General features: G+C 39.5%; 1 protein-coding gene across 2 annotated transcripts; it reads right to left on the minus strand.

Annotated features, from left to right (window-relative positions):
• Nucleotides 1-556: 556 nt before the first annotated feature.
• Nucleotides 557-27,859, minus strand: LOC140928229 (beta,beta-carotene 15,15'-dioxygenase-like). 2 transcript variants are annotated; one of them, XM_073377952.1, is made up of 3 exons: nucleotides 27,731-27,859; nucleotides 10,313-10,882; nucleotides 557-3,221 (listed from the first exon to the last, which is right to left on the minus strand). In XM_073377952.1, exons 2-3 carry the CDS (start codon nucleotides 10,797-10,799, stop codon nucleotides 2,134-2,136), a joined length of 1,575 nt encoding a protein of 524 aa, XP_073234053.1. In that variant the 5' UTR covers nucleotides 10,800-10,882; nucleotides 27,731-27,859; the 3' UTR covers nucleotides 557-2,133. The 2 variants fall into 2 exon arrangements, with proteins under 2 accessions (XP_073234053.1, XP_073234052.1); XM_073377951.1 differs by lacking the exon at nucleotides 27,731-27,859 and adding an exon at nucleotides 18,328-18,483.

A 27,859-nucleotide genomic window follows, 5' to 3' on the forward strand; every position in this document is an offset into this window, starting at 1 on the left:
GATTGTGCACTTTCAGGGTGCTTCCAACATAAACTGCAGCACTGTTGTTTTTATCATTGATGTTTGCCGCTTTTCATAACCAGTCTCCTCTAATAACTATGATTTAATCAACGCCCTAGCTCGTTCCGAAGATGTCTCTCTCGCTACGGTAGTACTCTGTCGCAAAGGATAGCCGTTTTCCCCTGTCTTCCTATGATGCCAAAAGGAGGATGTATTCATTGTCAAATACACTAATCGATATATCAGAAAAGCTGAAAGTTAAAAGACGGTTGCGGGACACAAATTTATTCCCGGTGTGGGGCTCTCTTGGGAATTCTTTATGGGGCTTACGGTCCGGTTCTCCAAATCCTGACCCTGTTTCAGACCAAAAAATACCATTTTCCACATCGGCTGTCATGCTGTTGGCCTCTAAACTCCGTACCCGTTTTCACACCGAAATGGCACAAAAACCACTGGAAAACCCTACCCATTTGGGGCGGTACATACGTATAGGGCTTATATAAGGGAGTACCCACGGGGAAATCACTCAAAATGATACATTGACAACATATACCAAATCTTTAACAATAACTTTTTAATGTGGAACTGAAAACCTCACGATTAATTTGTTACACATTATGTAACTATAGATGACAACTGTAATTATAGTAAACAATCTTGATCTGTTATAAAAGTATTTTACATTCACAAAAACTTCACTTCGCAATGATTTCAGATTTTTAAGAAAATACTCACTCTCTGATAAAACCCACTCTATGTATCGATATATAATTTATTAACTTAACACGCGAAAACTTAATTTAAATAAACGCTATCTGCCTGTAATCCTTTTTTGCCCTGCATCTTCGCGTTTGGAGAAAAATATTTAGTGTTTATTTTATAGAGACAAGTGGAAACGCGCGTGTGTAATTCCGCTTACTGGCTGATGCAGCAATTTACGAGGACTGCCTTCACCTTAAACCAGTTTGGTTTTCCTACAAAGTGCTTTAGTAGCCCAACTCATGCACCTTGAAGTCGTGGAATATTCATTCCCAGTGAGATGAATTTCTTTGTGCCTTAGCAATCCGAGGCGTTCATCTCAAGAAAATCCTACAAGGATATTGACGTCCGTTTCCCAAGTTACGAAAATTGCATGCTCATGAAACACCAAGATAAATATTTTTCGATCTAGGAAATAACTAGCCTGTGTACAACCCCTTCCCCTGATAAAAAGGGTGAGAGGCTATTTTTTTCTGTAGGGAGGAAGGGGCGGCTGTTGACAGGCTAGGAGTAAGTAAATATAACATTCGGAAAATAAATGCGTTAACGATATAGAATCTCTTCTTTTGAACACTTCTAGCCATCATGCCAAGAATTTTTATTACTTCATCGAAATCTTCGTTCCCCATCTCTTTCGTGAAAAAACACTCGTTTGTAATTTGAACACAGCTAACTCTTCTTTTTCGAGAAGAAAGCTGAAGTGTAAGTTTGGCTCTGCAGAGAAAACTGTTTTATTCCTTGTCAGTGTTTGTTTGTCTGTTTTTGTCACTCGTTGATGAGGTTTTTATCTTATACAAAAATATATCTGTTAAAAAAAAACACACACACACGACCATCCTGCTACCAACGTGGCAGTTAGTGCCTATTCTTGACTAGAGGCTACAAGATAAACTAAGTACGCCATCATGGCGACTGCACATAAATAGTAAAAGGCCATAATAGGAGTTTTCTCGGATATGTCTCCGCATGTATGAGAGGGTGTGCCTTAGATTAAGCAAATCGGCGACTGTCGCGGGAGCCGGGAGAAGAAATAAACGCTCATGTCGACTAATGTTATATAAACAAGATGTTTGGGTAACAAGAAAATGATCTCCTTTATGGCGGAATGAAGGAGAGAGTGACCGTATAATTTAACGAAAAGTTATACGAACGTTTAGCATGCAATTTAAACACAAAATCCAATGATTTAATGAAGAATATTCTAATTTTGAGAACCAATACCTTGATCAATTCATACTAAATTGCCTTTGTACATCTTTAATTTGTCAGTCAGTTCGTATACAGTTTGACTCTCGTTCTCGAAAGAAAGACTTGCATGTGATGGCGTATGCACTGACAACACTCCAAAACAGAACGGATTTGAATATTTTGCGACTATTTTGCCTCAGGCCAGGCTTTTCGCAACTGTCCAAGAAAAGCTGGTGATCTTGGTCTGAACATACCATGCAGCGAGTGCGCCATGGGACACATCACCGTTGCACGCGCCACCTCACGAAACGTGGAAGCATCGAGAACTAGAAGGAACGACTTTCTACCACGAACTCCCACTACAGAGGAAATGATCACGCCTTTATCTTCAGCTTCAGCTCCAGGAGCGGCAACAAAGACAGGTTCAGACGGGTAACAGTTCGGCTCATGCCATTTCTTCGCTTCCTTGCCAAGGACATCCACTTTAATCAGCTGATTCAGGAAGTCACCCTGCTTGCGTGGTCCCACCCCGTACATGTACCGGTAGGGTTTGCCATTAGCAAACCGGTAGTTGATCTGTGGAAGCTCCACGCCATAATACAAAGTCTTGTGGTCGCGACCATCCGAATACTTGGGAAGCGTCTGCCAGGTTTTCTTCACTGTGGAGCCGGTGGGGATGGGGAGCCGGTAGCGGCGTAGAGCGGCGTCTGGAAACCCCTTGCTGATCTCGTGTTCAGGTTTGGTGCGGAGGTGGTGCAGATAATACTGGTTCACTATGCGCGCGTCTGGGTAACAGCACACGTCCATGATGATGTCAGTGTCTGTCTCGTAAGCGTTTACGTGATGGAAGGAGAAGAAGTTCTCCGTCTTATAAAGCGCGATCACTTTACCCGTCTTGCGCTCGATCACATAAAACCGAGAAGGTTGTTTGTTGTCCCACTGCATACACTCGTGAAACGACCTTCCCTTTATTTTCATAGTCAGCAGCGCCCAGACATTTACAATGAACGGATTCTCGATGAACACAAAGTAGTTAGGCGTCATGGCGAAACTGTGGTAGTAGCAGAGGCGGTTTTTCGGGACGAATGTCGACACAATGTTTACGTCTTGGAGCGGATGAGCAGGCTCTCCTTGGTCTCTGGGCGTGGGAGGTCTAGGTGGTACCCGTGTGATGTTGTATCGAGTTCCTTTTTTGAGGGACACAGCCACATTGTAAACGTTACCTTCTTCGTCCTCGTGTGGGTGCGGCGTCATCGAGAACATGCGCACGGGGCCTGGAAGATTAACAATAGGAACACTAAGAATAAAGGATAAGCTTCAAATAAACTAGAAAAAAAATTGTGAAAAAGAACGTTAAAAAAAATCACTTTTATTCAGGGTTCGTACAGGTCATGGAAAACCTGGAAAGTCATGAAATTTAAGAATTTCATTTTCCAGGCCTGGGAAGTCATGGAATTCAATTGTTGGTCATGGAAAGTCATGGAAAATTTGATGTAATGTTTGGTAGATTAGTTACTGCAGATATCAAAGCTAGGACAAAATAAGGTAGAGACACGTAATAAAAAAGCGCGTATGAAGTGCGTTTTGGTGGACACCAGAGGTTGTGTCCTCTGAACTGAATTACATCTGTAGGAAAAAAAACTATCACCAAAATAAGAATAGTTTTGAAAATTTCCAAAGTGGCAGCTAAAACTAAGGTCATGGGAAAAGTCATGGAGTCATGGAATTTGAAGGGATCAAAAGAGTACAAACCCTGTTTATTTCCTAGGCACTGAAATTCACCCAGACTAGCATAATTTAGTTCCATTTTTCGCTCTTTTCAATTGAGTTAACCTGCACTAAGAGGTGTGTATTGTATGAGCGGTAAACTTTTCTCTTCAAACCTTTTTCATGGACATGTTTTCCAGAATCTGAGACAATATTGGAGCATGGCGATTCATTTTTTCCTTTTGTCAGTGTAATTAAAAATTATCACGTAAAATCTTCAAATTGTGAGAGACAACGACAGACTTGTCTGATCTGAAGTGCCAAGTTCAATCATCATGGAGTTTTCATAAGTACACTTATCGGCCCCTTCTTTTCTGACATCAGTCATTTCCGTTTAATTTCTGTCTATATATTGCGTGAGTTCATGGTAACAATGATAAGTAAGAGGTACATTTAAACCTCTATTAAACGGACGGACACCTTCGGGACCTTCCCAAGTATCCTGCAAAAATTGCGCAATGTTTGTTAACGATTAACATTCAACGATTACTCTGAACTGTGATAAAGTTCCATGTTGTCCACGAAGCTGTGCTGTACTTATTTAGTGCAAGACTTTTAGGTGAACTTTTAACAGCTTTTTTTTTTTTTTTTATTAATCTACTACAGTGCGTATTTCAAGGACGTAATCCAATACTACTATTGTTGATTCAGTCCGGTGTCCGCTTGATAGAGGTTTTTAACAATAGCAATTAGCCAAATACAATTTATTTTAGTGTCCGAGTCCTCTTAATAAAGGTGTCCGCTGAATAGGGGTTCGTTATAAAGGAAAATATAAGACGTTAGTTTCGGGACCCGGCTTAGTGTCCGCTTGATAGAGGGTGTCCGCTTAATTGGGAGTCCCTTAATAGGGGTTTCAATGTACATTACTATGACGCACTTGTGTCATCTTCCATAATACGTAACATGCAAAAGCAATGGATTCCTTTATTTCGTTTTCTGAAAAGGAGCAAGCGAGTCTGTCCACTAACGTAAAATGTAGCGCGGCCCGTTTCTAAGATTTATATAAAGTGCGTATTACGACTGTGCAAAACGCTTTAAAAAAAACTTTTCATTTCTTTAATTAATATTTTAAATAAGAATAACTCGTAATTAAATGTGTAAATTTTTTAAGAAACTCGCAGTCTTACAGACTTTATAGCACGTTTTCGTACTCAACTCGGACAAAGCCACCGAGCCCGCCGAGACATTTAACCTTGTATAAAGTTCTTTTAATGAGTTTGTTGTTTTTTTTGAAATCGATGTAGCTTTAGAATTCTAAAAGAGGGAAGGAAAAAGGAAGGGAAAATGAACAAAATGTGTTATCAGTGAATAAAAACAACAAACTTTAAGTCTAATCTCTGGGTAGGATTAATTTTATCACTTAAGATGTTTGGTTTGTTTTGGCAAGTGTCTCGTGGGCTAAAAAATTTTATTAAAACACAGGATTATATAACTTGGCAAACATCCACCTTAAAAAAAAATGTTTCCTGAAGATCATTTCACACCTGTATTGTCTTTGTGAAATTTTTTAACACTCCGCTAATCAGTTATTAACATCGTAATCTACTCTTAAGTCTCTTGAAGGGAGGAAAAAAAAAGGAATTTCAACGCCACTTCACACTTTTGAGTAGACGTTCGGAAGAACATGACTATCATAAAATATTTTTAAAAATATCGTACAATAAAAGCCCTTTTTCCTGTTAAACGATCAAATAAGGTCGCCGCTCTAATCAGGCTGATTTTATCGGATCCGTTATGTTTTTTCCCCCATCTACACTATGGTGCCGGGAAGAATAGCTAATTTCTTACAATTTTCTTGCATGCGCGCTTTTTGAACTAAAAAATGTTATCTTTTAGTTTGTTTAATTTATTATTTATTTAATGACATCATGTTCGCCTGCCTTACATAAAAATCTGTTATCAGCCTTTTACAAAGTCTGTGTTTTATTTCTTTAGGATCAAAGCCAAAACGCAAATATTGTTAAACAATGTCAAAGTTGCCGTTAATATACGTTTAGAGCTGCGGATGAGAGAGACATACAATTTATGTGTAAAAGTGGCAGAAGTATAGTTATTGCTTGTGAATATGCCGCACGTGAGAGGGTAGAATGTAATCTGTTCGACCGGAATCGAAAGAAGCCTACGATCATGCCCTCCTGTAGCCGGCGGGTTAACCGGAAAGAAGATCTTTCTTATATCACAAACGAGCCGATAACATTTAACCAATTAGCACTAAGTTCAAAATGATGTTCTTTTAATGAATTTATCAGTACGCGGGCTTCCTCTCATTATATTCATTCCATTGAATAGTTTAATATTCCCTTAAAGGTCAAAATTGTTCATCTCCGCTACAATTCCCAATAAGTATGTCCAGTTTTCATTAGTCTTTCATTTATGATGAATTCATTGACCAACATACCTGAACAGGAAATCTCTCTATGATAGTTTGATCAGTAAGAGGAATGTATGTCGTATTTTATGTAAAACTCATTAAAACAGGAACCGGGGGTAGCCGGAGGGTAGAGGAAAAGTCTTCCTAAACTTTAGACACATTTGTGGCTTTCATTTTCAAGATTTTCGCGACTCAAATTTGTGAGTAATTGTGGTTCACTGAATTTCCGTCCCTTGTTCATTTGCTCATCACCGGAGGTTTAGTCAGACTATTCAGGATTTCAGGCGTCTTCAGTCATAACCTCTGTACACGGAAGACTGAATTCGTGATCACGCAGGTCACAACGAATGATTCTATATCATTTTTCTTGCTAAGTTCTTCCGGATGATCATGTTTATGAAACAAACAAAAACAAAGACAATAATCGGTTCCCACTGTTCAATCCCTACTGTTTTGTTATCAAATTCAATCGTTTCCTTTGACAAACAAAAATCACTTAAAATATTTCCCTAAATTATTAATGGCAACTGTTTAGTCTATTGTTTAAAGAAAAAACTCAATACTTTCCTGTGAAAGATAACCCACAAACAACAATTACTGAATTTCTTTGTCTTAATTGTTTTACCATGTTTCTGTCAGCCGGAGAAACAAGCAAAGACTTTCCCCTTGACCATTCGGAACGGAATTATCGAATTTCAGTTCGCAAAGAGAAATAATTACTGGATTTTTAATTTGTTGCTATTGTCGTTGAGGTTTTTTGTGGACCCATAAGGTTAGAGAAGAGCACTAAGAGAGACTGTCGAAAGCGAAACGGCACGCAGGTCCTTATATTCCCACCTGCTTCATTCGCTTCATTTTGAAATCATTAACAGGTTATTCAAGACAGTAAATTGACCATTTTAGAAGAATAAGAAGAATACATGCAAGCACGCTTGGTTAGCCGCAACCTGTCAAACGATTGTAACCTTTGGCATGACGGAAAAAACTGCTGAATAAGTACCCCATCTTGCTAAAATCATGCCATTATCTCTAACTGTATTGATCACTACAAATCTGAGCGTTTCTTCCTCAAGTACAAGAACCTTGGATGATGGTAAGTAATCTAGCTGAAAAATTGTGCCAACAACCTTGGACCTTTTTTATCGTGATTAAAACTGTGGCTAAGAGAAAATGGATTTTCCCTCTGGGTGGAAGACCGGAAGGCAGAAGTATATTCTTTCAGTGAATAAATAAGCTTTAAGAGGTTTGTAAGGCCTCGCCTTCGACCTTTAAAACCAGACGATACGCACCTAAGATGAGAAGTGTTTAAATGTAAACGCAAAATTAAAGCTGCTTCTGTACAAAATCTTCACGCAAAAAATGTGCTGTGGGTCTAGCCTGTGTTTGTTTGATGTTGTTTTGTTTCTCCGCTGAAGTTATTTAACAATTATTCCACGAGTGCGCGTTGGATATGAGTTGGTAGATGCGCCGAGTTGGCTATAATCATCTCATATCCAACAAGCGCGAGAAGAATAATTGTTTTGTTAAAAACGCCCACAAAATATCGAGAATTCTCCCCGACTTTATTTGTAAAAACAACCGATTTTCAGCTTGTTTTTAATTTTGAGCTGACGCGAACAGTTACCATATTTGGAGAGCATGGTATAATGGCTCATATACAATGATGGCTAAGCCAATAAGAGCCCTAGAATTACATTATCCAATGATTCAGTTTATAATAAAAGAGCATAGTAGTGGCATATATCTACAGAGAGGTACCTTCGATCGCAGCACTTGCTGCGTTTATGATCGCTGAATGTCAAGACCAATATGTTAATGCACGTTCGCGAAAGTGTAGCTAAAAGTTGGCGTTCACTGTAATACAACGAGAACGTCAAAAAACCTACAGTTTTCATAAGAAAAACATTAAATCCCCAGGAAATAAGGAGAAGCCTCCGCGTTTTGGTACATTTGCTTGCCTTCACTGCATGGTCACAACGCTTAATATCCTTATCAGAGGTCTCCAACGGAGGATTTAAACTAAAAAACGCCCCATTTTACTTTCTCTTTGTTAAACAAAGGTCAACCGAAAGGTGTGGCTCCCAAGAGTTCAACTTTAGTTAAATTTACTTACATTTGACACTTAAAGCGAGGATGAAAACTCGCGACGGAGATTGGAAAAGCGCGAACAGTGGGGTCTTTTTCTAGGCTTTATGTCAAAAGGTAGAAAAGCGATTTGTTTTGTAAAGACAGATAGACCGACAGACAGACAGCCTTTGGTTTCTCATAATAAAAAAATAAAGCTCTCCAGCTTTTGGGATCGTGAACAAAAATAGAAACCAGCTAACAATCTCTAAATCACAATCACTGACCCCCATCCATTAAGGTGTAATTTTTCAAGTCAGTTAGAAAACTGCGTTCTATCGAAAATGAAACGGCTGGATTTTAACTTTTCACTACAAGATCAAGAAAGACTAGAGCTTTACCGAAAGAGGTATCACTGAAAATGTCAATTTGAGTAGTTACACAGTAAGACATATTTATTTACTTTGGTACGAGCCATGCAGTATTGGCTTTCGCATCAAAAAAACTATCCAACTACTTTCAGGGAAATAATATAAAAAAGTGTTAAAGGGGGCTAGCGGCGCGATCATTTATTGGAGAGACAATGATATGTAATTCCACCCTTTCAATTTCTGATGAAAGTAGGTAATGTCCCTACCCAATTTCAAAACTGGTTCTCCAACAAAATTCCTAAGCGATCTACAATCGGATCCCAACTGTCAGATATTAAGGCGTTTATCCCATCTCGAGCGTAAATTTTCCTTGAGAGTGCAGACAGAAACTACTTTACTAATTACTCTTCTCAGTATAGCCTTAAACTGTAAAGCGAGAAGAGGCCTTTTAAGTGACATGAAAAATTGAGGGCTGTCAGCTTAGATATATGGTGAAATATTGTGTGTTGAGATTAAGCTGAGAATTGAATCGATAAATCTGCGAATGCAAAAGCAAAAAACTCTTTTTTTTTCAAGCTCTTTGAACTTAACTTTTTCAACTTAGCAAAACAGGTGAATTCTCTAGAAAATCGCTGTTGCAGTTCTTTTGTTCACTGTAGTAGCGCGAGGTTGATGTTTGTGATGTGTGAACTCAAAAGTGATGTATCTGATCTTATCTTTTAAACTAATTGAAAGCTTCTTTCTTATTAATTTTGAAAAAGCCCTATGTTTTAATCAGATTTTTCTTAATACATATACATGCAGGGTCTTTAAGGTTCTTTTATCATACAAATCTGGTGCTTCATCTCATATCTGTTTGCCACCACCCTTCTTGATTAATGAAGATCGAACAAAAGTTACCCAGGACGTGAATAAAATCATGCTACTTAACAAATTTCCGGAATTAAAAAATGACAATGATAAATTGTACTCAAGAGGTTAAAAAAACCTTTACTCCCTTGATAACACTTGCCATTTTCAGTTTCTTTAAAACAGATATCTATCTACAAGAGATTTAAGGGCGGGATATCAGACAAGAGGAATTCCGTTCTATTATTTTTTTTCCTTATAGAATTCATTTATTCCAAGTTATCCTACTCTACTAAGGTATGGCACAAGTCAGTACCAGTTCCGAATTTAGTTACCGTAAGGCACAGTCCTATCTAAAAAAACACCGAAAGCTCTTTCTCTGAAGCTGACTAATTTACCTTTATGAATGAGGTCGCCCGCAAACCGGCTTTAAAACGCAACCGAAAACCCGTAAGCGGGTGAACGTGAAAGCTAAACGCAGCGAGAAAAAGGAAGTAATTGAAAAAGGGGTTAGGAGAAAAGATGGAGGCAGGGAAATGCGGTGCTAGAAAAATGAAAGTCAAATCTTTATAAATATAAAAACAAATGGTGAGGTCGTTACTGTTCATTAGGAGGTTGAACTTATGATAGGGTTTCTTTGTTTTTCCTAAAAATATTCAACTCCGCTAGGGGTATGAAAAAGGTTATAAGTTGTCAACGTTGCACTTTCAATTTTAATCTTTGAATGACCCTGCGGAGGGCTTCTGAAAAAAACAATTAAAAGAGAGAAATCACAGGAACAAAAATATTTTAAATACTATTTTTGACCTCCAATTGTTATACTTTTACTTTCTAACTCTGACAGGGGACCATGAACTCTTCGAATTCTTGGGTTCATTAATCATAAACTGGATTGCTCAGTAAGTTATGAAATAACTGGAAGGTATTTCTCAGTCAGTCTTACCAGGGAAGTCGTTCCTTATATTGTACTCCGAGAGCGCCTGCAGACTGCTAGGATCGAAGCTGATAAGGAACGGAGAGTCGCTGCTGGCATAGGTCTGGCCATTCATTGAGACAACGCTGACGGAGCAGTTATCTGTACGTTCTGGAGGCACGAAATAAGAAAAGAACCGTGCGAAAATGTTCTTGCACGGGTCCGGTGGCACTGGCGTTCCAAACTCCGCGTATGCGATGCCTCTTCGAGCCTCGGCTTGGATGAACGCTTCGCTTCTAAGGTATCTACTGCAGTACGTCACTTTTCCGTTTTCCACTTTGAAATTCTGTATCATCCCCAAGCCATCAAACCAATGCTTGTACGCCTGGGGACCGACCTCATACATCGCCGGGCCATTTCGTAGCAAGGATCCATTGAGCCAGGCGGGAATAACGCCTTCTACCACTGCTTCGACCGGCTTGACTTGTTCTTTAACTGTTTGGTAAAGCTCTTCCATTGTACGATTCCTCTCGCAATGTGCCAGCGACGGATCTGAGGATTTTTCCGACCAACACGCTGTTTATATGCGATGCTGTTGACCTGTGAAATACAAAACACATGATTAATGAATACATCTGTTAACACTTGTTTAAGTGTAATACGTTTAGGGTCAGCGGGCATGAAGCCAAAGGACATACTCCAGGCACCACGTTTGACGCAATTACTGTGTGTAACAGCAAGAACAGGTGACCGATATGTACGAAAAAGTAAAAACGTTACAAAGCCTGTTATCTCCTGGAATGAAAAATGCATATTTCGCACGGTTTCCTTATCACTTGAGAACGAGAAGCACGCAATAATGTTATGCTTAAATGATTCCGGTCATTTGTGCTTAGTCATTCAAAACTAGTAATAAGCTCAGAGGGAGGTAATGGGCTAGGTAAAACTGTATATTTTAGATGAACCCTCTTCGTATTTTACGACGCATTTTGGTAGCTCTATTCTATATTAGAAGCTTGTTGCTGCTAAATTAATTATTTTCCCAGTGACTAATCATACCCTTGACAGTAACACGCCTTCACAATGCCAAGCTTGTAAAGTAGAAATCGTTGTTTATTAACCGGCCTTATGCTACATAGGTACTTCTCAAAACTCTTATACCTTGCTAGAAGCCTGTTGGTGATGTTACACGAGACGATTCGCAACGATGATTTTTAGCACAACACAGTGTTGCAACATTGTTTCGAATTGTTACAACTCTGTTCCAACATCGCAACGCTGTGTTGCACTAAACTCGTCTTTGAGAATCGTCCCGTGTAACATCACCTTATAACCACCCCCGATCCTTCCAGAGCGATGGCGTTCAAGAAATTCTACTTGAAAAGTAACAGCGAATCGCCCTCAGTTCCAAACGAATTAGCTTTGATGGCCACTACGCCTGCCATGCATAGGAACAAGAGATTGCTCATTCGCTCAACCGAGGCTCGTGGCCTTCATTAAGAACCTTTATTCAAACAGGTGTAAATTCATCCCCAGAAAATTCTATGATCTTATTACAAGTCATCACAACAATATAAGACAAAGTATCGCTTCAGCGTGTAATTTTGTTTGTTTCCTGTTGATTCTTTTTTCTTTGCAGTCTGGAAGAACACCCGTGTCATTGCTATGCTTTTGGTTACCGGCTTTGTTAATCAATTACAGCAGCGAGTCAAGTATTGCTGTACGATGTTGCCTGTTGTCGTCAGACATGTAATGAATGAAGTGAGAACGTTTATCCGAGCAATTATAGAAATCATCATTGAATTGTTTCTGCTAATGGTGTGGCCGTGGAACTTCTCAACATTCTTGGCGGGCGTTTATCACGCGATTCCGGACTCTGCCTTTTCATATCGAAGTGATTAAGGTTTCTACCTTACCCCACTGAAATGAAGGGTTTAAAATCAGTTCCAAAATTGGATTATCCTCTCGCCATCTATAATCTAAAGTATTTTTCAAAGAAAAACAGGTCAAGAACCTTATGATGTCGCACGTGCGAGTAGCTAAGCCACGTGGTCCTCATGCATGTACCGCCGGCCAAAATTGCATGATTCGTGCGCAAATATAAGAGAAGCAAATGCTAGCAGTATACTACATGTATTTGGTATCAGTCAGTTGGTTTAGGCTCTTAGCCAAGGGCAGAGGCCATTAGCTGCGGTTGGTTGAGATTACATTTGCACCAGTTGGAAACGTTGTAAACAAGGATGGATACTAAAAAGAAATAAGACGAAATACGGCCTCAGCTTTGTTTCCTCCTCGTCCGCGGTACATTTAAAACCCTTTAACGAGTACTAATCACAACAGAAAATTGAACAGTTACTTTTTTCTTTTCTTTTTTCGTACTTTTTTTTTATTTTGGGTGGGGTGTATAATTGGTGAGCAGGTATAAAGAGCAAGTTGGAAAACACATCTATCAGTATCAATTTCTTAATGAGCTGAATAGCAAGTTATTAGATTAAAACCAGAAATTAAATACGGGAAATCCTTTTTTATGTGTTTTTCCCCAAATGTTAACAAAATTAACAGCAATTGATCACGGACTATTGGAAAATGACTTTCACTAACGTGCCGTAAACATGTCCTATTTTTTCCAGACAATCTAAGGGAACAAACGGCAAATTGTTGTTGCCGGAAATATCTATAAGTCGAACCTGTCCATTAGTCTACCTAATTATTACCTCAGGCCCTTTTTTCTTCATTTTTTTAATGACCATGAGCACTTTAATAATTCAGCAGGTTTTACTTTCTATTGAACCAGTTAGAAAAAACATCTGTCAATTTGACAACTGACAGCTCAATACAAAGCTTGATTAAAAGATGAAATAAATACAGAACAGTCTTTTATGGAGCAGAGCATGACTGGTAGACGATGAGTGAAAAACTGTATCAACTGATGTCCACTTTGCCCTAAGAGATCTCTTTGTATCTGCTTAAACTGCACTGCTCCTTCGCTTAATGCGTCGGTGATAAACACAGTGCGTCGGAACCTCTTAAACTATTTCGATTCTTTGCTGTTGGTTGTTAAGCAGGACTTAAGCTTTTTTAGCATCGATACAGTTGGGAAATTCTTTTGTCTGTTTGTTAATCAGCAAAACAAAGTTTGCACATTTGAACCTGAAATTAAATACAGGACTGTCTCTAAGTCATTTATGCTCTGGCTTAACTGGTAATTATATTGCTGAAAGGCAAGTGGTCAATAACGACAGAAAAACTGTGAAAAGCGACGCCTATTTTACATGCTTTGGGAGGTCTTTTGTATCTTTAAAGATCACTTTTAGAAGGTTTTGATAAAGCTTATCAATTAGCTGACAAGCCTCGGTATCTCTCATATCATTAAACTGATTACTTTCGGTCTTGTCATCTTTTTCTTTGGAGGAGGGAAAAGGTGAACTTTGAACTTGTCTGGCACTGAAAATCCGTCGTAAATTTTAATACTTTTGGTTTCTTAGTGATTGAGGATAGCAGACTTAAAAATTAGAACAGTACCAATTTAAGCACTGAAGCGCACGTACCAACTCCGCGGTAGGCCCAGTATAGTACCTTAGGCGTGTGGTTGTGCGCATGCGCAAGGTGCTGGCCTTACCTAGGAGTTGATACGTGTGCTTAGTGTTTAAACTAGTAAAATTAGAACCTCAAAATAAAAACAGGATGTCGTTTTGCGGGCTAGGGTGTAGTCTTGGGGCTGTCTCACTTTTAAGTAGAGTGCAGAGCGGCCAAGAGCAAACGGAAATCTGTGTAAATGATGTCCGCTTTAAACTTATAGGCTTGTTTGTGTTACGTTTATGTACGTGGGTAAAGCTTTCGAAGCGTTTTGGCTTGAAAACATTATAGGGTTCGACATTTATTTAGAGAATTGGTATAGTTAACAAAGGAGTAGTCTGGGTCATGTAAAGGTCTGAAAGTGGGTAAAAAAGTGGCACATTTCGACCTTTTGCGGCTGAAGTACTGCGCAATAGCTTTCAACTATCACAACTGCCACACTTGAGATTTCATTCTCAAATTCAAATGAATGAGATCATCATTGTAAGTATTTGTATTTTAAAGAATACACTCAGTCAGGCTGCGGTAATGTAATGGGCCAACTCTCGCGGATAAGCCAAAAACTTCAATCTCACATTGCGTGTCTAGGCATTCTTCCCATTGGTTAAGAACCTACACTAATTTTGGAATTCAGCGCAACCTACAGATTAGTTAGTTATCGATAACTAACTAATTTGTAGGTTGCACGCGCAATGCATGATTTCCACAATTCAGATTCCTTGTGACAGTGTGTTTGTCGTTATTTTCTTCAAAACAATATATAATAAAACAATTATTAGATTCGGTTTTTGTGATATCCTAAATGATCAAGGTCTCGGTAAGTGCCATCAGCCTCGGCCTTCGGCTCGGCTGATGACACTTACCTCGACCTTCATTATTCCGGATATCACGAAAACCTCATCCAATAATTGTTTATTAGATACCTATTTCTTCACAGGAGGTTTTCAGTGTTAACGATGATAGATGAAAGCTCCTTTCTCTCACGTCCACTAAATTAGTAGAAAACAAAATTTTTTTTTAGGGGAATCACCCACCGCATCGGAGTACCCTTTTTCGTTTCTGACAACTCCATTTTTAAGGAGTTAAACAACAGTTCACAGAATAATCCACTAACCTTAAGTCTCAAAAGTATCCAAAATTAACTTTTTCCCAGTAATATCAAAACAAAATTAAGAGAAAAGGCTGGGAGAATTAATAGAATGATCACCAAGGGAAAATGCCTTGACCACTCAAAAAAATTCTCACAACTAATTTTTTTTATTTATTTCGAAAATTACGGAGATCAGTTTGGAGAGTTTGTATTTGAATATTGAGGCTTAAAGGACGATTAAACTAGTAATTGCAGTGCAAAATGTATGGCTACAGATCAAGAAAATTAATCCCAAAATATCCACTTATTTTTAGCATTTGTAAAAAAAATGGATTAAGATTTAGCCCGCAGTTTCGGCTAACATTTCTCAAAATTGGACGGAAAAGATTACATGAGGTAAAGACACGCTTGTGGGTCTGTCTATAAGGATATAGAATAGTAATCAAATGTGAAAACGTGTTTCCTTGCATATAGATTAAATAAAAATCATAATTTGCAAAGTGACTAAAAATTTTAAAAGAGGTGAAGCTGATGCTTTTGTTAAAGGTTAGTCAAAAATGTAGTTTAACATTAAAAGATATGAATGCAATTTCTGACGAGCACAAGAGATTTCTCTACTGTACATCGCTTAGTGCGAAGGAAGTATTATTTAGCACACGCCCTCTTCAATCGGCCTAAAATCGCATTTCTCTTTGCATAATAGCGCTCTAAGTCCTACGACTAAAATGTTAAAACCAACCACTAGAAACTTGAACGCAATACTGCGGCTAAAACAAAGGTTTCTCATAGGCAAGATGAGAGAATGCGCACGATCTCAAATACAATCATGCCCCACAATCGCCTTATCATCTCTCTGTCATAACATTCTCTGTGTTCTTATGGTCATGACCGAGCCATGTATATAAAAGCCAATCACAGAGTATTTAAAGGTGCACCGCAGCCAAAAAGGGCTACAACAAAGTTAAGTTCCTGTGCATGGTTTCATGTGAGGGACGAAACCACTGAGTTGAGTTTGAATGCGCAAGTTTGTACGAAACAATATTTATCTGTGTTGATCAATGTTATGCTAGCGAGGGCGCTAAAAAATCGATCAGAGCGCTGAGTTATGATGCATTGATCGAGAAAGTTGACTCTTTTGCAAAATTAATTTTAAGTCACTTTCTCATGCACGATTTTTTTTTCTAGATCACTAACGCTCGGCTCGACATGTACAACTACTGTGCTCAAACATTTTACCGGGTATGCCAGTTCCCTTTTCGGCGCCAGTGCGCCCACAGTCACTCGTGCTAATCGCATCAAGAATTTGAATGATTTCGTCAACAGTTGTAGTTGTGTTGGCTGGTGCAAGCATCAGCATCTCCGCGTTTTCATAGGAGCAAAAGGAAGTTTTCGATGTAAACGGTACGGATAAGATAACAAGAAAATGTCTTCAAGTCGAAAATTGAAACATGTGATATGTAGTTCCAATAATTCTAAGACAACACTAACAGAAGTTCTTTTGACTCCAATTTGAGAGTGTGTGTCCTTATCCAAATTAATATGTAAATTTTGTAATTTATTTACCCAAGGAGCACTTAAGAGTTCTTAATAAGAACTCATTAAAACGTGTCCGTGCGATCGAGATTGAATTGGAATTATGGAATTGTTGGTTTTTAAGGAGAGGGGGAAACCGGAGTACCCTGAGAAAACCCTCTGGGAGCAAGAGAGAGAACCAACAGACTCCCCCGGGGACGTTCTTACGGGTTCGTCACGCGTTCCTGCCCCACTAACGTCTGTTAGTGGGGCGGTAACGCGTGACGAGCCCCTAAGAACGTCTGCGTGGGAGGCTAATGGCGTCGACGCCAGGATTCGCACCGGTGCCACATTGTTGGGAGGCGAGTGCTCTCACTACGGCGTCACCCTTGCTCCCCAAACTTCAAAATGAATCAGATCTAAGTCAACGAAAACATGGTGAACTCTATTTCCATTAGAAAATCTCTTGCGCTTGGAACCTGTTACCTCTGTTCGTAATACAAGTGTCCGTAAAAAAAGCACTACCTATGGAATCTGGCTATATTCGACGGCTTACGGAAAAATGGAGCCGTCCTATCTGTAGATATCTGATAATGAGTGCTAAGTGCAACCACTCAACCATCAGGTTGGCCGCCGAACACTGTATTATTGTGGTTAATGTTCTTTTGACCTTTAAACACTAGCCTGTGAACTCGGGGGTTTTTTGAGACAAGGTTTCACGTGCAAAGATTTCAAGGTCTAAGACGATAACCGCAGATTGCGGTTTCAAGATTAATGCTTTGTTAATGGCTTCCGACGCGTGCATTACATTTCCTCGCTTTTTAATAGATAGAAAAACGATTTGGTGTAAGTTTCTGGCAGGAAATGGATGTAGATGCGTACGTGTTTTGGAGCACACGTGCGATTACGTTCTGTAGAACTCAGTACTTTCCTCAAAAAGTCATCCTGGTACGAAACTCGCGCCGGTGCGAGTTTTCTGGTGTAAACACCCCCTCAGCCGAATTCTTGTTATGCTGTAGGCATATCATTCAGTGATGATATGAGGTACGAGGAAATCTAGTGATATTTGCAACCGATAAAAAATAAAATGACAATAGAAAAGCCCTTCCTACGCTCAATTAGCATGCAGGCATAAGGACATCTGAAAATGAAACTTGTTGGAGTAAAATTGTTGAACGAAAGCCTGAAAAGAAACAGTGATATTCCGGAAAGTTTACTAAACTGCACACTTGTTTAGAACTTGTCGATTAAATACCTGGCATTAAAAATATAGACTCCTGGGTGTAAGAGTCATCTTAACAACGAATTTGGGGCAATGAGAGTGTATCGTTTCCGAAGCTATGTATGATAGCAGTTTCATTTTGCCAGTTGGTCGCCCTCAGTCGCTATGGAACTTAAAGTAAGCAGAGAAATTGCTTGTAAATGACATAAGCAGAGATTCGAAACAAACAAATATGTCTCCTGAGCGTTATTTTTGAAGTTGCAAAGAGCAGAGATCAACTTCTGTAAAACTGTGAGGCTGAACAGTTTTCAAAAACCCTAATTTCAATCCGTTTCAATCTTCTTCAGTTTTGCCCATCCGTGGCATCTGTTGTATCTGTTGTGTTATTTTAACCTTCCTTTAATGTTTTAAGCGGTTATGTTTACGTTTCTCTTAATTTAACGGGCATTTCAGTTGCAATTACCTAATTTGGTTGAATTTCGTGACACAGCTCCTTTACTGAAGTTAAACATGCAGTGTCTAAGCATGGTCAGTTAAAATAAAGTCTTCAAAACACATTTCTACGCCTAAAACCACAGCGAGCGCACACCGGCTAGTTAGTAAATAAGCGGGAAAGACGAATAAAGAAAACTGTAACCTACTTACGTTGTTATAAAACTCTGAATAGTAACTCCTTCTCAAGGAAAACAAATAGGTCAGGATAGTTTAACTTTGTCCGTCGGTCAAGCCTGAAAGCTCTCAACAGTTTAGAAACGGCGGAATGCCACGCGATGTACTACTGAAACAATACTGATTTTGGTTGAAGTATATATATCTGCAGGAGCCTGCATGGGCTCCTGATATCTGACAGATTTAACGGAAACCGGAATTGAAAAAGTGATTTTGCTGAGGTAACACTCTTCCGTTAGAATGGGGGGAAGAGGCGTGATTTGAAACAGAGAGACGTGAAACTCCCTCGCTGAAGGCGGGATTAATTTGCTTTGTTATCAAGAATTGTTTTGCTATTTTTGAAAGGGTATTCAATGATGTCTTTCGCAATTATTTGTAGAGTAAATTATGAATGAAGTCAAGAACCAACCTACGGAAGCGGGCTTAGTAAACAGCATCTCCAAATTTGTCGGCCGAGTCACGCCCAAGAAATTGCGTACAGTCTTAACCAGTGATGTCACAAAATCAGTGCGGGGCAAATGCCAAGGAAACAAAAACAACTACAAAAGCGATTGCGGAGAAGAATATAAGTTGCACGTTACGTTTTACGCTTATGTGTATGACCCCCGATTTCGACCCGATCAGAGATTCCGGTATGTAAGAGCATCCAAAGTATCTAAACACACGTAGCAGCTTATGCAGATTCTACCATTTAGCATTTCTGTTTCGAAGGTGTATTATCATACGTTGAAGTTGTTCCGTTGTTTTGATTTGTGTTGTCCATTCACCATTGAAAAACTCTTCATATATTAACAATATTGGGTTTAGTTATTCACGTAAGCAATTTCCGATTAAAAACATTTCCCCGCGCATCTTGCCCTGATCTTACCAAAGGCTTCTTCTAATCGTGGCAACTTTTTTAGGCTTCTTTACGTCACGCGCGTCACTTGTTTTTGCTCTAATCCTGGCCGGAGCTGAGTCTACGAAAAAATCCGTTATTGTATCTAAGCATTCAAATGAAATCTCAATTCCTCTTTCCTTATGGCGTATCAGCACATCGTTTTTATTGCCGGAATTTTGTCCGGGTTAAAATACCTCCGTTGCAGAGCCATCGCGTTTTCAGAGCACAACAACAGAGCAAAACTCATTTTGATGACTTGCAACTGAATTCAGTTGTTTATGCTAGTATTATACGTAAATTGGTCATAGTAAGAGTACCTTGAAACTATATTTTTGAAAAAAAGAAAACTGAAACAACAACATGCATCCACGTCAAAAAAATATATTACGTAATAAACTTTGCTTCACTAGTAAAAGCATTGAAGGTTCTACTTTTTGGACTCCAAAAGAACTACTTTGTGCCGAGTTTTCATTGAACATTGAAACCTTTGTGTTCGCCGACGATCACACTTGCTGTCACTATCACAACCATCACGAACCTTTAGCCGTGTGTTCGGCTTCATTAAGGTAAAGATTGAACCACTTTCCTGTTAGTCTTCAGAGTGATTAAAGTGAGCCCCTAATAGTCTGCCGAAACAACCATCTCTCCTTAGCCTGCGTGGCAGGCGCAATCCCCTATCCCCTACCCCTTTCGCCCTACCTCTTTCGACGCCTGCTACGCAGGCTATCTCTCCTCGCTCATCGCAAACGTCCTAAGCGTCGGAGAGACGGCGGTATTCACAGGCTAAGCCCCAGCTCAGTTTATGGAAATTAAAATTAAAAGACTCAAACAAAAAGCTTCCGTGCCTATCGAACTTATCAGGGACCTTAAAGTCCGAGGACGAGGACGGCAGCAAAAACGTCGTTGAAAAGTGAATTCGCCTTCTTTCCGGGGTTCTTTCAATCTTCATCACGATTACTCCTAGCCTCCCCCGCAGACATTCTTAGGGGTTCGTCACGCGTTCGTTCGTGGGGAAGGAACGCGTGACGAACCCCTAAGAATGTCTGCGGGGGAGGCTAGATTACTCCAAGTCTTTAGCCTTGTCAAATGTAGGTGAACCATTCTAAGGTCGAATTCATATCCAAGTTCAGAAAGGAAGGGGAAATTTCTTTGTCGCTTGTGTACTTCCTCTGTAAAACGTGAAATTAGGCATTATAACATAGCGCGCGTGCTTGCCCTATATAAGTCCTATTGTGCCGCTATGAACAAAATCTTTATTTACGCACGCCCGTGAGTAAATAAGATGACGAAAGTATTTTTTTTTTACCTGGCTGCAAAGTTGTCGTCTTTTAAGCTGCAGTGCACTTTTCCTTCTCTTCAAAATACGAAAGAAACCAGCGAAGAACTGCCCAATTTTTCTATCGGCATTGACCTTTTAGGTCCTGATCCAACAAGCAGCCAAAATAAAGCCGAATTAAAAAAAATCGCAAGTTGCGCGTTTCGCAGATTTGTCGAAGACCAGCTGCAGCAAATTTTGGCCGAAAGACATTCACTGGGAACAGAACAGACACCAACTGGTCATCAACAACATTTAAAGGCAAAATTTCCGTTTTTATTGTTGTTTTTAAATTTGTTATGCACTTTGTTATCTCCGGACAATCCGACTGAAGCAGGAAAATTTCTACCGCAATAACAACACAAATTACACAAGAAGACATAAATTTATTACTCACAAAAACAACTGCTGCCAGGTCTTCTCAAGAAGCCGTAATGACCAGCCAATGTTCGTAAATGAATATAAGTTTAAAGAAGGATGACAGTCGTCTTCGCTAAAAACATGTTTTCTGGATTTCGCCGAGCAAAACGTAAACATCTTTTCGGCAAATCCAAACCATACTCCACGACTTCTTACGAACATGTTAGTTTTAATTTTAGGTGAACTTTAAGACTCTTTTACCTTTGTCTCTGCTTTGTTTCCATTGATCGTTAACGAATAAAGAAGCAAATTTTCTTTCTCACTTTTACAGAAAGAATATTTCCATTCAAACTAGACGATTGTGGCGTGTTCGTAATGGACCCTTGTTATTGTGTCGCGCGTTACGAGAATTTTGCAGTTAATCAAAAAGCAAGCATTTTTGTGAGCTATGTTATAAAAGAATTTGCTCATGCTTTTAGCTGTGCGTATATCGAGTTATGGATGCACTTGGGAAGTTTGGAGAGCACTCAAGAAGCTAGAGTTGCACTCGGCTATCGCCTCGTGCAACTCTTACGCATCTTTCGTGCTCTCCAAACTTCCCGCGTGCATCCATAACTCGATATACGCACGCTAAGCATGAACAAATTTTTAATTTTAACGTCGTAGTCACGCGTGCAGTGACGGCAAAGAAATGTACAATAAAGCGTGATGCACCAGCAAAGTTGTTGTTTTGGTTATTAAACTAATTGCTTTTTTTGGCGTTTTCGTTGAGGTCGCTGTCGTCGGTCTCTATTTTGTGACGGACGTGGTCCATGTGGTACCATGCGAGCAGAGGTTTCTCCTCGCGACGGCGACATAGAGAAACACTTCCGCTTGCAGTGCTTGCAGGGTGTGAAATTAGCGTTTTCTTTTTCTTTAGGGCAACTTATGCTAACATTTACTTCAGTAATTTCCGAAGTGTTTCTAGTTCACCAAGATAAATCAAGTGACTCCGCAATACTGAAGAATGAATGAGGCACAATCAGGTACTGCAAGGGTGGTGGTGCTTACAAAAGGTCGTTCATAACCGAAAACTATACTTCGTATTTATGATAGTTATCTGTGGATAATTTTTCGCAGTCTTTTCGGTACCTTATGGCAAAATTGCTGTACGGTTATTTTCTAAAAAGTTTTAACTGCGAATGAATAATTGTAATAATAATAATAATAATAATAATAATAATAATAATAATAATAATAATAATAATTGTCTTAACTTCCCCGGTAACTTCCTCAGTGTTTTTTCGTCTTCTTCTCAGGACGTCCTGTTTACCTGAAGGGCCGAGGATGTTGACGACAGATATAAAAAGTTCAAAGGTCTAATGACAGGCGGCCTAAGCTAAGTATGAGAGTTTAATCATTAATACGTGTGGTCTCTTATAGCGTAATCCTTAAAATGGACGTGGACATAAAGGATTTGTATGGGAATTCAAGAAGATTCAAGAAGATGAATACTCGCTAGAATTTTCAACACCTTACCGTGATTACTTTTCTTGATTTTGCTAGCTGTGTGGTTATATTTTCTGGATCCATTGCGATTTAACAGGGGCACCCAAAGAAAATTTTCGGAAAATATCTGTTCGGAAGACGATTTGAGATCTAGAATTTTCGGAACATTTGTTGTAAAATTTCTTGCTTGCCTGCCTCTCCTAGGATTTTCGAACGTTTAAAAAATGGTATAATTGCCCATTTTTAACGGATTTTTACCCTTAAAAGGTCACCTAGAATTTTCGGGAGCCTTTTTTCTGGCTGAAATTTTCGAAAAGGTAAGTTTTGATCCCTATAATTTTCGGATCACTAGAAGTTCAGCTAGGAAATCGGAACAGATGAAAAATTTTTAGGGGATAAAAATATGCCTATATCTACCGTTTAAATGCTAAAATACGTTTAACAATGCCATGCTTAAGTGGTTTTGCACTATATTCTCGTTGGGTGCCCCTGATTTAAGCGGCACCTATAACCCAAATCTCAATGGATCCGGAAAATAACCACACAGCAAGCAAAAACAAGCAAAGTAAATGAGCTAACGTGTATTTCATTGAAAATTCTAGCAAGTATTTATCTTCTTGAATCTTTTACCTGAATTCCCGTACAAATACGTCATGTTCACGGCCGTTTTAACGATCACGCAATACGAACACCACACGAAATAAGGATTAAACTCTCATACTGCGAACACCGGCCACACGCAGTTTAAAGATAAAAAAAATCTCTCATACTGAGCTTGGGCCGCCTGTGCTTACGTTAATGACGATAGGAAATCCCCCGATGAGGGGGGGGGGGGGCGGGGGGGGGTGGTATTGCCATACATGGGCTATATAGGTATGTGCCGCCGTGAAGGGTATGGTTTTCAAGCAGTTCACTCTGGGATAGGGTCTAGAATAGGGTTTCATTTTCCAGGAAAATGATAAATCGGCTTCTAGTCTAGAGTAGGGAAACCGGAAATTGCCATTCAAAAATATAAAAAAATCAAATCGGCATGTTTAAATTTACGCAACTCAGCCTAAAAACTACTCTAGGATAGGTGGGATTTGGGGAGTCTAGTATAGGGTAGCAAAATTCAGCTAAACTAGCTCTGGTATGGGCTAAGCGTTCCATGTTCCCAGCGGCACATTCTCACCCAAAAATTCCTAAAGTTTCCCCCGGGCATCGAATCACAGTTGCTATAAACGTAGTACGGTATTAGTTCATTAGAACGTCGTTGAACGATCGTCTAGAAAAATCAAACTTTCTTTTCTTAAAATCCTCAGACATTCGGGAAATCCCGAACTCAGACAGTTGATAGGAAGAGTTATTACATACTAAAAAGAAACGTCCGGATAAAGAATTTGAACTGAGATACAAACGTACTGAGAGACTCAAGTGTTTATCTAAGAGCTACAAAAATAGAATTCTCCATTACACTGATCAGTTGGGAACTGTTTAGGTTTAAAAAACAAAAACACCTGTCGCCACGGCTCTATCCATCATCAGCTTCTTTTTATCGAAATTTTTGTCAGCGTGATTAAAAAAACTTCCTCGTAAATTTGGCCCTGCTCCATTTACACGTTTCTGAGGCTACACAGGGGTTATTTGCTTTTGGACTTTATACAGAAGGCAGAATGAAGATCTTCCTTTAGTTAAAACGGAACACTGTTACAACATCAAACTTCACTATTACTCGACGGGTTTGTTTAAATCACCAAATGGAGGGCGGAAGTGAAAGCACGAATCTAACAAGATAAAAGTTGTACTAATGAGCTTGGCCACAAGTAGAATAGCTTTTCATCACAAGTGTTATTAAGGTTTTTGGACTTCAATATACTATATATATAGCATAGGAGCACCACACCTGTGTGATTGAAAGATGAACGATGACATCACACACTATCACCTGTAGTAGTTACTGTACTGTATTGTTTTACACCCAGCCATTTAGATAACCAACACTTTAAAATTGTTTTCCCTTCAGTTACCGTTTTAGCATTAACAAAGGAGCCGAAAATGAAAAAGAAAAAAGCGGGGGTAAAATATAAACTGCCAGTGTTGCATATAAATGAAATAGGTGTCAACAAAATTCATATAAACGACCACCCAGCAACAGTGAGTTGTCTAAGCGCTACAGTTCTCGCAGTGAGTGTTCATTTTTCTCGTGGTCATTAGGTTAACACTCCCATATATCGTATCAGTTCACTAGTGGCTTAATGGTGTAAAAAGAGGTTCTTTGCGCCAGATTTAACTTTGTTTAATACGATCTCCCACGTTGAAGATATTTGGGTGTTGATTCGACCCTGACCAAGCTAAGACCCGGCCAAACTAGAGTGGAAGCTTAGAAGACCTGTCAAATGCTAGAATGAGAAATGCGTGCTGCCAATTTCCATCTCTTAAAGCAAGGAAATGGATCTTGAGTTAAACCCTTGCACAAAGTATTATCATTCTTAAGTCCTAATACTCGGATGCAGCTAATCAAGGACTATAAATCTCTCCGAATATACTTAAAAAATTCTCACTTACTACTACTATACTAGTGGTGTCTCCGATTAGTAGGCTACTTGCGACCAGCTAGGAGATTTTTAATAAGATCTCCCACGTTGAAGATATTTGGGCGTTGATTCGACTTTGACCAAGCTAAGACCCGGCCAAACTAGAGTGGAAGCTTAGAAGACCTTTCAAATGCTAGAATGAGAAATGCGTGCTGCCAATTTCCATCTCTTAAGCCGGGCAAGGAAATGGATCTTGAGTTAAACCCTTGCGCAAAGTATGATCATTCTTAAGTCCTAATACTCGGATGCAGCTAATCAAGGACTATAAATCTCTCCGAATATACTTAAAAAATTCTCACTTACTACTACTATACTAGTGGTGTCCCCGATTAGTAGGCTACTTGCGAACAGCTAGGAGATTTTTAATAAGATCTCCCACGTTGAAAATATTTGGGTGTTGATTCGACTTTGACCAAGCTAAGACTCGACCAAACTAGAGTGGAAGCTTAGAAGACCTGTCAAATGCTAGAATGAGAAATGCGTGCTGCCAATTTCCATCTCTTAAGCCGGGCAAGGAAATGGATCTCGAGTTAAACCCTTGCGCAAAGTATGATCATTCTTAAGTCCTAATACTCGGATGCAGCTAATCAAGGACTATAAATCTCTCTGAATATACTTAAAAAGTTCTCACTTACTACTACTATACTAGTGGTGTCCCCGATTAGTAGGCTACTTGCGACCAGCTAGGAGATTTGGACACGTTAATAAAGTTGTTTATTCATTCATTCTAGTAATACAGTCAAACCCGCTCTACGAACACCCGCGTAATAAGGACACTTCATTGTTATGGACAGTTTGGTTTGTCCCTGGGAAAGGAAAGCCCTTACATTTCTTCTAAATTCAACCCGTATAAATATTAATAATATAAATATTATTAATACGGACACGGTCTATGGCCACCACAGTGTTCGTATTTATGAACGGAATTTGACTGTACCAGAATTCAGTTTGTACTCTGTCTTTATACATTCAACTTTGTTTTTAGTACAGTTGCATTTCTACTTTCCGCCACCTCTTTGAAATGGTTACTTTTCCGTGTCTTCAAGGTGGTCACTGTACAAAGGTTTGGCTTTAATCCTACTCAAAGTTTGAATAACATAAGCCGACATACTTTCACCTAAGTTGTCTAAGTTTACCAATTCACAGTGTCAGACTTCTGTGTGTGTCATTCTACAAAAATGTTTAAGCTGCTTTACGATCTTAACTGTTTCTCCTTCTTCCAAATTCGCTGTAAAAGGTAAACTCCTCCTTTAGGGTCTGTAATTGGGCAGGACGTCGATTGTGAAACGCCTGACATATAGCTCGCGAATATTGAGTAAGCTACATACGTGGTTACAGAAACCCAATTGGGGGCAGGTTGACACTAAAAAACACCCAATGTATTAACTCTGCAACGATTTTCTTAGCCTGCGAAAACATCCGTTTCTCCAAGAGCGAGGAGAAACGGATGTTTTCGCAGGTTACGATTTTCTGTGGTTGCCGGGTCTCAGTTTAAAAACAATGTTGGAAAACTATACGTGCGAAAGCTTTGCTAAGAATTCCTTTCCTCAGTGGCACTGTAAACTGTTTAAAAACAATTGCCCGGCTATTAAGACTCATGAATTCCACTGAGTGCAGACGATGCCTGCCACCTTAACCGGATACGCCTATAAATGATTTTTTTATAATCACCAAAGAAACTCTCTTCTTGCGGAGGCGAAATCGTAACGCTATAGACGCAAAACTGACATTTTTCTGCTTCGGCTCGCTCGACGTCAGCCAGTCTGAGGGCTTTTTCACGTCCGGGGCTTGGGGTGGTATTTGGTGGGAAGGGTCCTGATCCCGCATCCCCCTTCTTTTTCACGAAAATCCCCATATCCCGCTATTTTTTCCATTGCACGCGCATTATTGCTGCCGCGTAAAAAGCGCACTAGAGAGATCATACAAAGAGAACATGGATCATGGAGTTGGTTGAGGATAAGGACGAAAGCTCTCTGATTTGCGTTAGTTGTGTTTCAATAATCAAAATACCTAATTTGATTGGTTCTTAGCTACCCAATTTATTGTTTTACTTTGCTATTTCAACACCTAAACTGTCTGATCACGAGCTGTCAATTGGTTAGTTAAACAGCCAAAGAAAATCAAATAGCAAATGTTACTATAGCCTGCGAATACAGCGCGCCTCTGCTTGCTCCTCGCCGCTAGGGAAGTTTCGCAGGGGAGATTCAGGTCTCGCGAGAAGCGCGAAAGGAGCGCGAGGGGGAGGGACCGAGACTGCGCGACCGCAATCCCCTTCCACTTCCCTTTTAAACGCCTGCCACGCAAGCTGGGGCTCATAATTTCAAATTGATTTGAAATGACTCGCCAGTTTACTCCCGAACTCAGACTTATGAAACCATTACATATTCTTGATGAATCTTTACCCTTCCTATCAAATGAAAGTTACCTAAGAAATTATTCTATTTCAGTTGATTCTCATAAACGGCAATGTGGCCTTTGTACAGTTTTACGGGAGAGATGGATGTCCTGTGGTAACTACAAGCTGCTACATTTCTTTTACGGATTCAAAGGTAAGGTAATATTCTAACCTTAACGAAGCAAGCGAAGTATGTCCATAAATTGCCATAGTACTGACTACTTTTAATTAAAATGAGTACTTCTGACTGCTACTAAATCATTTTTCACCGCATTGTCATTAGTCCAGAAAATTCATGAAAATTGTTTTCACCATCTCAAGGTCTAAAACCGCTTAAGTAATAAAAGCTCTGCGCAACAAGAACTAACCTTAAAAACTTGTGAAAGAGTAAGGCGAATCTCCTACAGCCTCTGAGGGAGCGTGATCCGTGTGGCGTGTTTAAGGTATCGAATGGATGACTGTGGTTCTTACCTGCGCCTGACGATCAACCAGTTCAG

Source organism: Porites lutea, chromosome 2 (genome assembly GCF_958299795.1).
Source record: "Porites lutea chromosome 2, jaPorLute2.1, whole genome shotgun sequence".
In the NCBI taxonomy this organism is placed as follows: domain Eukaryota; kingdom Metazoa; phylum Cnidaria; class Anthozoa; order Scleractinia; family Poritidae; genus Porites; species Porites lutea.

Coding starts and splice junctions, on each gene's coding strand:
- LOC140928229 (XM_073377952.1), bottom strand. CDS start 10,799: ATGGAAGAGCTTTACCAAACAGTTAAAGAACAAGTCAAGCCGGTCGAA. Junction 3,222..10,312: donor TATAAGGAACGACTTCCCTG/GTAAGACTGACT, acceptor TTAATCTTCCAG/GCCCCGTGCGCATGTTCTCG.